The sequence below is a fragment of the Monodelphis domestica genome, chromosome 6, assembly GCF_027887165.1.
Source record: "Monodelphis domestica isolate mMonDom1 chromosome 6, mMonDom1.pri, whole genome shotgun sequence".
In the NCBI taxonomy this organism is placed as follows: domain Eukaryota; kingdom Metazoa; phylum Chordata; class Mammalia; order Didelphimorphia; family Didelphidae; genus Monodelphis; species Monodelphis domestica.
In genome coordinates, this window is record NC_077232.1 from 7,356,166 (window position 1) to 7,367,589 (window position 11,424).

Here is an 11,424-nt window from a genome sequence, read left to right on the forward strand (position 1 = left end):
AAGTAGGAAGTAGGAAATTATATCTGTTAATCCTTATACTAAATCTGAAAATCTTGATCCTAAACTACAATCTCTAACAAACCTTACTTCTACCTGCCTTTCTTGGCAGGATCTTCTTGCCTGCAAAGCAGGCCTCAATCTGGCTCACTCTGTCTAACTACATATGAAATTCCCTAATTACCTTAACTAATTCAATGATGAACTTTAATGAATAAATCGTTAAGTCTCCAACCCAATATCTCAAAACCAACTGCCCGAAGTAACTGCCAGAATCTCTTCACAGAGAAACCTGCTGCCACCCCGATCTCTCGGAAGCCAGACAGCAGGACCAGCTTGACTGAATTTTTCTCCCTTTTATAACTGTTCTCTTAAAGTGAGGAAGGGTGAGAGCTGTCTGCTCTGCCCATTAAAGAGATGGAAGGAGGTCACACAAAAACCCCAATCTGTCAGATCCTGCTCCTACAGAAACAGGGGGAGATTAAGAAATTCCTATTAATAACTGACATCTGATCTCAACTAGCCAGCCTTGGACACACTGTGTGACCCTGGGCAAGTCACTTAGCCCTGTTCACTTCCATTTCCTCACCTATAAAATGAAGAGGAGAAGGAAATAGCCAATCGTTCTGGTATGTTTGCCAAGGAAACCCACCACAACGTCTCAACGGGGGAGACAATCTGCAAAAAGGATTTGATCTTTCGATTCACAGATTTCCTCTCCCATTTCTCCAGCTCCCCACCAGACACACACACACACACACACACACACACACACACACACACACACACACACACACACAGATTTCCCCACATCTCCCTGGGCGTCACCCTTTCTTCTCCAAACAATCCTCTCCATCCTCCCAGGCGATGTGCTGTCTCATTTTCCACGGGGGCGTCTCTAAGCCTTCTCCTCTCTCCTGGCCTCCCGCAGCTGGAAAGCTGAGACTAGATAACATGGTTCTGAGTGGACCCTGCCTGCTGGCCCAGGTGTCCTCCTCTAGCTCAGTTTCGGCCATTTGTGTGGGAGAAGAAATGAGATGGTGGGAGGGATGGAGGGCTGGGTTTTGCTGAGATAGGCCTAGTGATAAGGCAGAGGGGCCCTGGGGGGTCAAGAGGAAAGAATGGCAGGGTTTGGGGCCAGCAGAGAATGGCAGCCTGGTGGCCCAATGGAAGATCTGAAATCAGGATAGCTAGAGAGCCCAATGCCAAGCCTGGTACTGGGAAGACCTGGGTTCAAATCTGGACTCAGACACTTTCTAGTTGTGTGACCTTGAGCAAGTCACTTAACCCCAATTACCTGGCCCTTACTGCTCTTTTGCCTTATAGAACTCATACTTAGTATCCATTCTAAGACAGAAGGGAAGGGTTGGGTTGTTGTTTTTTTTTAAGATTTGAATTCAAATCCAGCCTCAGAGAGTTACTAGATGTGTGACTGGGTAAATCACTTTAGATCCCTATCTGCCTCAGTTTTCCCAACTCTAAGATAACTCTAATAAAAGCAGCTCCTTCGCAGGGTTGTTGTAAGGATCCAATGAAATCCAATTTATAAAATGGCTGGCACATAGTAGGTGCTCTTTAAACAATACTTATTCCTCGTCCCCTCACCCGCGTCAGCCTAATGTTTTAGTGAGAAAATGAAGACGTTTCCCATAAGCTCCATCTCCCCCCCTTGTCTTCATCGCCCGTCTGGCCTCCTTTATTTACTCCAGAATCTTCCCTACGGCTGACTCCAGGTTACGAGGCCTTGATTCGGTCTCCTCCGTTCTCTGGCCTTCTCCATCTTTCCTCCAAACCTTCCCCTTTTCCCAGGTTCCCTCCCTCCTCTGGGGCTTCTCTGGCCTCCTGACTCTCCACTTCCCCTCAGGTGCCAAACGTTGCCATGTCTGCCTCCACGCCAGGCGCTGGTGACTTCATGTCCCCCCTGGAGATCTCCCCGTCGCCCCCCCCCATCTCTACCTCCTGGAATCTTATTTCCTTCCAAATTCTGTCCCCAGTGATTCACACAGCACCGGTGCTCCTCCGTCCTTCCCCGTGACAATGGGAGCTCCCCGGGAGAAGGACTAATGAAAACTTGGAGGCTTCGCTTCACACTCCGCATTGGGATCTCTTGTTTTTCTCTCCTCTAGGTTCCCCCCAGTTCCTTTCTCTCCCCCCCCAGAGCCATCTCCAATCATCAATCCTTTTCCTAAAGGAGGAAGAGGACAAAAGACGGGGAATCGTGGACATCAGTGCACTGACGGGAAGACAGAAGCAAATCTAGAAAAGGAAGGACGCCGGGCACCATCCGGGCCACCCCTGCATGATAGGTGAGGCCCAATAAGGTGAGATGATTTGCCCAAAGTCACAGGGTCGTCAGGGGTGAGATTTGAACCCAGGTTCTCAATTCCAAAGCCAGGGCTCTTCCCCTCTGGTGCCTGCGATTTCAGTTCCAGGACAGAGGCCTAACCTGTGTTATACTCAGTGTTTGACTTAGCAATTCCACTAAGGCCTTGGGCCCCCTAGAAGCAAAAGGCAGAAATGAGGGTCCCCCACCCCCCAAAAGTGGGAGGAAGAGGGCCTGCCAGTCATTGAACAGTGGACAAAAGAATGTGATGAGAGGCAAGAATGGGATGGGTTTAATAACAACAGCTGATCCCCATGTGATCTTTCCCTGCCCCAGCTGTCCTGGCTGCTCTTCTCCAGGTGTTCTACCCTGTGAGTGTCCTTGGTCTGGCCAGGCTGAGACACAATGAGGCCATCCCCACCCCAGGCCTACCCGAGGCCAAGTCATCCTGTCTTGGTTACAGTAAAATACTGCTGATGTGTCCTGGCCTTGACATCTTTTCGAGAAAAGCTCCTCTCTGGATGGGCCTCCTCCCCGCCATCTTCCCACCTTCCCCATCTCTTATTTCCAGGACTACCCTTCATTCCCTCCCCCACAGCCATGGCAGGAATACACTCCCTTTTCAACTCCCCCTCCATGGAATTCCTGACTTCCGGAGGAGCTTCCTCCAGGTGGCCTCTCCCACAGGCCTTTCCTCCTTCCCTCCACTTCTGGTTCTCTCCCTTTTGAAAGGCTCTTGTTACTTCCTAATATTTGGTACACATTTATTATGCACCTGCTGTATTCCCCTAGTAGAATGTAACCCCCTGGAGGGCAAGGTCTATTTGGTTCCTGTCTCAGCTTGCCCACCTGGCACCCTCATGAGCTTCATGTTTGTTGGGTGGAAGGAAGTCGTGTCACTGTGCATTTTGGGGGGCGTTAAAGCAACAGATACAGAAAGCATTTATTAGTGCTTACTCTGTGCCAGCTAGCGTATGGAGTTACCAACAAGCTAGTCTGTCCTTGAGCAGCTTCTAGTCTCATAGAGAAAGACAACTCACAAAGGGGGGCTAGAAATGTCTTCTTGCACGACAGACTGTTAGAAACCATACGAAAGATTGGTTCAAATCATCAGGAATAATAGAAATGGAAATCCAACAATCCGATGGTTTTACCCGACAAAAAACAGGAAGTCAGTATTGGAGGGGCTCGGGAAAGCCACACGCACTAATACGCTGTATTTTGGGTGGGTGTATAATGAATAAAGTATATCTTAAAACAGACTTTTACCCAATCTCTCATCTATATTCCTTTTCTCTCTTTCCAGAGCCATCTCTAATAATCATTTTCCTAAAGGAAGAAGAGGGAAAAAATCAGCAAAAATTCAGATATATATTAAAAAATCTGGAATTTCTATAATATTCCACATGTGAACCCCACCCTCTATAAGGGAGTAGTGTGAACGCATTCTTTTTTTTTTTTTAACCCTCACCTTCCATCTTGGAGTCAATATTAGGTATTGGCTCCAAGGCAGAAGAGGGATAAGGGCTAGGCAATAGGGGTCAAGTGACTTGTCCAGGATCACCCAGCTGGGAAGTGTCTGAGGCCAGATTTAAACCCCAGACCTCCTGTCTCTGAGCTTTACTCTCCATCCACTGAGCCACCCAGCTGCTACCCTCCTCTCTCCTTTAGGCTTGGCCACACTAATTTTTCATTCTGCAACATTCAGATTTAGTGACATTGAGGTTTGTTTTTCCCATTTCCATTGGGGTCATCATGGCACACTTCCTTCCTGGTTCTGCTGACTTCCTTCCGCAGCAGTTCACAGATGTCTTTCTATGCTTCTTCACACAGTATTATTCCATTATCTTCATGCACCACAATTTTGCAGCTTGGGGGAAAGGTGGAGCCTTTCCTTTGATCACCAACCTCCTTGAGGTACATGCCAAGCACCCTTACACACTGCTGATGGAGCTGCAAAATTGGTCCACCCACACTGTCAAATGACTTTCAGAGATGCCCCTGCCAGCTGTTTTCTAAGGAGATAAAAAGTGCTCAAAGACAGGTTCCACAGACCCCAAATATGGATGGCAGCCCTTTTGGTTGTGGCAAAGAACGGGAAACATTTGGAGGGCGGCTAAGCAAATTCCGGTAAGCGGTGGTAATGGAATATTACTATGCGGTAAGAATGGTCAACACAGAAGCATGAGATTTACCCGGCCTGGTGCACAGGGAAGCAAGCACAAATCAGGCAAATAATGGATACAACAACGAGGCCATTGCATATGGCAGCCATGAAAGAACCAAAAGTGAATGCTGTGAAAGCTAGAATGACAAAGACTCCCCCAGACAAGAGAGGTGAGCAGAGCTATGGATCACTCAATGGGTCAAGCTCAGTTGATGCCTTCGCTGGTGTTACTGACTTGCTGTTTTCTTTATTCTTCTTTATTCTGAAGGATGGTTTCATCTGGTGGGAAATACAGGTGAGTTTAAAAACAGTAACATATTCTTTGTAGATACAGTTTGATTTTCTGGCTCGCCAAATATTTGAAGATCTTACCTGGATGATATATGTCATACGTACATAGAATCTATACAGCCAATCCTCGTTCCTCACAGATTCTATACTTGCCAACTTGTCTGCTGGCTAAAATTTATTTGTAACCTCCAAATTGATACTCTTGATGCTTCTTCAATCAACCAATCAATCGATCGATTTGAAGACACATTAAGTGGGATAAAATTTGAGTTGCCTGCCTCAAACATTCCACAACGCTCCACCCAATCATTTCAGCTCTTGCACTACAAACAAGCATCCTTTACACCAGCTATTGGGGCCACCTTGTGGGGAGCCAGGAGTCGGGACTTTAAATATTTGTGTGCTTTTTGTTGGTGACTTTGCTGCTTAAAACACTACTACTTTGATTGGTCTGTGACATCAACGTGTCAGAAAAGGAGAGGAACTTGAGTCTGGCAGTCTTCCCTGGATGAAGGAAGCTTTGCTGGCCCTTTGGGTCATCCCCTCTTTTTCTGATGGTTCACTCATCACTCCTTAGACAAAAGATTCCAGCGAGTAGCCAAGAAGATCAGGCACTTTTTTTCTTGAAAATTGGTCCATTCATCCCCTTCCAGCCTCTCCCAGACCTTTTCTGTGGCCTCTCCCATTGCTTCTGTATGGCTTCCTCCAGCTTCTCCCAGGGCTTCTTCAGTCTCTTCTGTCTTCTCTGGGACCTCCAGTCTCTTTTTTTAAATTAATTTAGAACATTTTGCCATGGTTACATGATTCATGATCATTCCCACCCCTCTTCTCTCCCACCTCCCAGGGCTGACAGGCAGTCCCACTGGGCAATACATGTATCATGTTCAAAACCCATTTCCATGTTATTCATATCTGTAAGAATCTTTAAAAACTAAAACCCTCAATCCTATACCCATGATAAATCATATATTTTTCTTCTGCACTTCTGCTCCCACAGTTCTTTCTCTGGGTGTGGATAGCTTCTTTCCCATAAATCTCTCAGAAATGTCCTGGATCATTGCATTGCTGCTAGTAGCAAAGTTGATGACACTTGATTGTGCTATAATATATCAGTTTCTGTATATAAGGTTCTGGTTCTGCTCCTCTCACTCCGTATCAGTTCCTGGAGGTCGTTCCAGTTCACATGGGATTCCTCCACTTTATTATTCCTTTGAGCACAATAGTATTCCATCACCAACATATACCACAATGTGTTCAGCCATTCCCTAATTGAAGGGCATCCCCTCATTTTCCAATTTTTTTGCCACCACAAAGAGCACCGCTATGAATGTTCTTGTACAAGTCTTTTTCCTTATTATCGCTTTGGGGTACAAACCCAGCAGCACTATGGCTGGATCAAAGGGCAGGCAGTCTTTTAGCGCCCTTTGGGCAGAGTTCCAAATTGCCCTCCAGAACGGTTGGACCAATTCACACCTTGTGGTCTCCAGTCTTGACAAACCTCCTGTTCTTTTTCATCTTCCAGAAATGACAGAGGCCTGACGATCGTATCTACCAGGCTTTTTTCGTCGCGGAGATTGAGTGAACCTGGCCTGGCAATCTGAGGCTAGAAAGGAGGGCAGCTAGCCCCGGCCTCCTGACCAGGATTCTTTCTCCCAACGCCCTCCCACCAACACAAAGGCCACCTCTTCCAAAGCCCAGGCTCCAGATTTTTCTGGCCCTTTTTCCTTGGCAACTTGGCTCTGCTGGGTTAACGTCCCTTCTCCAGGTAGCCTCTACAGATGTTTTCATCTGAGTGACGGTCATGGTGGGAACTTTAGGCTCTGAATCAGGAGGGAAGGGCTTGTCGAATCCCTCCCAACACATGGCAGCTGGCCACTTGCCCACGCCGTCATCGGGCTGGCCCCCAGCAAACACATCTGTGCAGCCCGGGGGTTCCAAGAACTCATTCAGAGGGTTGGTCAGCTTCCTGCGAACCTCCCAGATCCAGGTTCGGTGGAGAAGCGTTCTTGCCCAGCTACACCCAGTTCCAGATGGGACCAGTCAAAAGTATGTGAGCAGCTGAGAGCAGGGTGGGGGCGAGGGGCACCTGCCCAAAGGCTGGGGCAGCAGAGTGGGTGCTCAGTCAATATTTGCCAGTGATGGAGCCCAGCCCCATCCTCCTCTCCTGGTGCACACACCCTGCCTGGGATTCTTGTGGGCTTGGGATCAGATAACAACCCCCTTTGGGCAGGGTTCAGCAGGCTGCTGTCTCACCCATTCCCACAAGGCTCTCCAGGGCCGTCCAACCACACACAAGGCTTTTGTTCTGCCATCCTCCGGCCAGTATCTGGGGAGCCAACAGAACGGGAGCTTCCCCCGACCCATACCTCCTATTGCCAGCAGGAGACAGGGCTCAGCTCTCATTGCACCTCCCTGCCTATCACCCTAACTCTCTAGCTCTGGCCAATGGCCAGCCAACATGCCCCTACGAGGTGCCTGGTCACCTGTGTTTGCCCTCTCGGGGAAGAATCGATCCTGACACTTTCCGAGTAGTCACACAACATGACCACACATGAAGCAGAGAACAATACATCAGTGTATAACTGACATAGACCGTGGCGTAAACACAGGCTGTAGGTTGCGGAAAGGGGAAAAATCAGTGTGGGCTACAGTAGTCAGGGAAGGCTTCCTGGAGGTAGTGGGAGTTTGAATTACCTCATTTAGCCACAGGGACATTCCTTTCACCAGGGAACATGGAGCACCAACCTCCTCTTTCCTCTTGCTGTCAATCACTGAATCAGGTGTAGAGCTGGAAGGGAACACCCTAATTTACAGAGGGTGAGGAAACCAGAGGCCAGAGTGACTTACTCAAAATACAGGTCATAACAGAGGTGGAATTTGAACTCAGGACCTCTGCCTCCAAACCACCTAAGCACAGTGAGCAGAGCTGGTGGGGCTCCTGGCTCTCAAGACAGTCCATTTGCCACCTTTCCTGGATGCTGTGATGAATGATTCCTAATGTTTTTCTCATGGAACTGAAACCTTCTACCTTCTGCGTTGGCTCCTGCCTGGGTCTTCTCCCAAATGCCCGGAACAAAGGAATGATGCCTTCCCTAGAAGTACCTCAAGGGAGCTAAAGGCTGACAGCTGCTCTCCCACCCCCACCTAACCCACCACAGGAAACCTTGCTCAGCCACCCCTGGAACCCACATCCTGGACCCCCTGGTGACTCTGCCTTTACCCAGTTACCAAAACCCTGTCCCCAGGAGGAAGTGGCAAAGACCTTTTCCCCCCATAAGGGAGGAATTGCCCCAGTGCCATGCCCCTGAAGGATTGGCTGCTTCCTGGCCCCCCCCCCCCATTCCTGTTCCACACAACTAAGACCAGACTCAAGGTTGCTGACTTTATTGGTTTTAAAAAATCCTTTACAATGGCAGTGAATGACCTTCTGCCAAAGTTATCCCAATGGCATAAGAGGCCAGAAAGTGGGGGCTCAGGGGTGGGGAAGCCACTCCAAAAACCCACCCAGGAAAGCTAGTAACTATCGCCACTGAACTTGATGGGACAAGAGGCATGCTGAGGAACGGGAGGCTCAAATCAAAAGGAAGGTGGAGTGGGGAAAGCGTCCCGGGTGGGGACGGCAGCAAAAATCTTTCCTTTCGTTGGGAGGTGGAGAAAGAGGGACAGGATTTCCCACTTGAGGATGCTAAATGAGGACCCATCTTGGGAAGAGAAGGGGGGCCGGCCCCCAGGCACAGGGCTCACAAGAAGGCATCACACCATTCTCGAAGGCAGCCAAAGCAATCCCGAGACTGCTTGGCGTTGGCCCCACAGGTGTCTTTGAGCCACTCCCGAAAGAGGTCCTCGTCTTTTTTCAGCACCAGGAACTGGCCCAGGACCACATAGGCCTGCAAGAGACAGAAAGACAGAGATGGGGCCTGGGTGGCTCAGACCGCCCTGGGCTCCCCTCAAAAGCAGCTTGGCTTCTGCAGGTCTCCCCGCCCTGTTAGGAGCCAGCGTTCCCTCCTCTAACTGGGCCGGGGTTATAACGTTTCCACCAGACCCACAGGCAGGAGAGCAGGTGTGATGGAGGAGGCCCCCAGGAGCAGAACCTTGCACCCCCCCCCCCAGTTCGGCCACACCGCCACTTGGTGGGAAGAGCCTTTGGGTTGCAAGTGTGTGCAGCTGGGCCTGCCAAGGCAGGCCTGTTTCCCCTTGTGGAACGGCTGCGGACCTTGTCGAAACCTTTGTCCTCAAGTTTCTTGCCCAGCACTTCTCCGATGCCCGCCAGGCACCCCACAGGCTTGTCTCCCATGGGCTCGGCCACGAAGTCTCGGTGCTTCTGGGAGGTCGTCATGGTTCCTCACCGGGGACCTGGGGGCGGACTACAAAGAAGCCTTCGTTTGTGTATGCCCCGCCCCGTCTGCACATGGTCACCTTCCTCGTGCCGCCAGCCCCGCCCACACGGCCCCGCCCTCTCCCCCCACCGCGCGCGCTCCCCCGAGCGGGAGGGGAGGACGTCCCTTCCACCCAGGCCCTCCGCGGTTCTCCACCCACACCCAGCCACCCAGCCACTCCACCTCCCCACGGCCCTGGCGCCCGCCAGCCCCACGCGCACCTACCAGCTCCTGCTCCTCTAACGGTCGTACTCCACCAAACAGCCTCTCCCGCGGCTGCCTCAATCCCGCACAGCGTGTGCCGGCTTCCGCTTCCAGGTGGTCTAGGGCGCTTCCGGGTCAAGAACGCTGGGGAGGGGGAAAAGAGAAGGGAGGGGAAGGGGGCCGGGGCCGGGGCCGGGGCCGGGGAAAGGGCGGGGAAGGAAGCGGGCGGAGCCAGGAGGGACGCAGGGAGGACGGCGGGGGCGCGGCCCGACTGGCTGGGTTCGGCCCCAGCGGTGACAATAGAGATGGGCGCTCTTGCTCACGCGGTGCCACTAACCGGGCGCTCTGCCCGCGCATCTCTATGGTCACGTCTCCCGCTCTCTCGCGGCGCTTCCACAGGCCGGAACTGAGGCGGCGGGGTCTGTGTTTCCCAGCTTGGGGACACCGCGGCGCCGGAAGCGCCATTTCCGGAAATCCCCGGCGCGGGTTGGCGGCGGCGGCAGCGGCAGTAGCAGCAGCTAGTAGGCAGGTAAGACAGGACAGGCCATCCTGGATGGTAGTGAACTCCCAAGTGCCTGGCCGCTTGTCCTGCCCGGCCGGTCCCTAGCTCCTCCCTTTCGAGGAGCGAATGGCGTCTGGTTCCCTGGGTCACTGGTCCCCCAGAACCTTTCGGGGGCTGGGGCAGGGCTTCGTAACCCCCATCGTATGATCTCGTCCCCAGGAGCCGGCATGTCCCAGGCCACCAAGCGGAAGCACGTGGTGCAGGAGGTGCTGGGGGAGCACATGGTGCCCTCGGACCAGCAGCAGATCGTGAGGGTGAGTGAACCCCAGGCTCTTCTTCCTCGGGTCGCTGGGCCCAGCCACATTCCCCCAGCCCCCCCAGTACTGTCTCCATCTATCCCATAGGTGCTGGGGACCCCTGGCAACAACCTTCACGAAGTGGAGACTGCCCAGGGCCAGCGCTTCCTGGTCAGCATGCCCTCCAAGTACCGCAAGAACATCTGGATCAAAAGAGGTAAGGGGGTGGGGCATGGGGTGAGGCCGGTCCCTCTTCTTTGACTCCAGTGACCCGCAGCTGCCTCTCCCCCAGGTGACTTTCTCATCGTGGATCCCATCGAAGAAGGGGAAAAGGTGAAGGCTGAGATCTCTTTTGTACTCTGCAAAGATCACGTCCGTTCTCTGCAGAAGGAAGGACTCTGGTACGGGGCCTAGGCTGGCTAACGTGGGGCCTGGGCTTGTTGGGGTGGGAGGGGCCCTGCCAGGCCCTAATACATCCTTTCCTGTACTCAGGCCTGAAGCCTTCTCTGAGGTAGCCAAGAAGCAAGGCAACAGCAGGAACAGGTGAGAGGGGGAGGGAGGGCTTTCTCTGCCTAGCCAGCCAGCCCAGGACCTCACCCTTCACTGGGATGGATTTTTTCTGGGCTTCTTTGATATGGCCTCATCTATCTAGCCATAGCTGGGCTGCTTGAAAGAGCAGGAACTGAATGTTCCACAGTACAGCCCTCTCACCTGCCCCAGGGGTAAATGGGATGGATGCTCCCACTGCTGGAGAGGTCTAATTGAGAAAGGAAGCATCTGCAGGATGTTGGGGTGGGGGTTTCTGGGAGCCTCTCACTCATCACCATCTTCCTTCTCCCAGACCACCTCAGCCAGAACTCCCAGGAGAAACCCAGTCTTCAGAAGAGGACAGCTCAGAAGATGATTCAGACCTCTTTGTCAACACCAATCGGGTACAGTACCAGGAGAGCGAAGAGGAGAGTGAAGAAGAGGCCTGAGGCACCAGCTTCACTTCTGGCTACCCTGACCCGGCCTCCATGGACATAATTAGGGCTGCTCTGTGGATCTACCCCCTGGAGGGGGATGAGGCAGGGCCCCCATCTGAACTTCTACTCTTCTCTGTAAGAGATTAAACCCCTGGTGGGTTGAGAGAGCTGTGCGTTGACTTGTACCAGTGTGCCTAGTAAAGCGATTCCGACTTTGATGTCTTGCTCCAGTGAAAAGGACCTACAGGGTTGGGGCTGACCCCAGGGGCCTCCAATGGGGCATTTCAGAATGGCCTCAGCAGA

The 11,424-nt window shown here is 52.1% G+C and overlaps 2 protein-coding genes across 3 annotated transcripts; one reads left to right on the top strand and one right to left on the bottom strand.

The window, feature by feature from the left end:
* Window positions 1-8,146: 8,146 nt before the first annotated feature.
* BANF1 (BAF nuclear assembly factor 1) lies at window positions 8,147-9,519 on the bottom strand. Of its 2 annotated transcripts, none has more exons than XM_007502676.3 (3): window positions 9,380-9,519; window positions 8,992-9,142; window positions 8,147-8,665 (listed from the first exon to the last, which is right to left on the bottom strand). In XM_007502676.3, exons 2-3 carry the CDS (start codon window positions 9,112-9,114, stop codon window positions 8,519-8,521), a joined length of 270 nt encoding a protein of 89 aa, XP_007502738.2. In that variant the 5' UTR covers window positions 9,115-9,142; window positions 9,380-9,519; the 3' UTR covers window positions 8,147-8,518. The 2 variants fall into 2 exon arrangements, with proteins under 2 accessions (XP_007502738.2, XP_001365429.2); XM_001365392.3 differs by having other exon boundaries at window positions 9,376-9,517.
* EIF1AD (eukaryotic translation initiation factor 1A domain containing) lies at window positions 9,343-11,339 on the top strand. The gene is made up of 7 exons (XM_016425383.2): window positions 9,343-9,472; window positions 9,758-9,887; window positions 10,080-10,174; window positions 10,265-10,373; window positions 10,449-10,557; window positions 10,649-10,699; window positions 10,998-11,339. The coding sequence occupies exons 3-7, from the start codon at window positions 10,088-10,090 to the stop codon at window positions 11,131-11,133; spliced, it is 492 nt and encodes a 163-aa protein (XP_016280869.1). The 5' UTR covers window positions 9,343-9,472; window positions 9,758-9,887; window positions 10,080-10,087; the 3' UTR covers window positions 11,134-11,339.
* The last annotated feature ends 85 nt before the right edge of the window (window positions 11,340-11,424 follow it).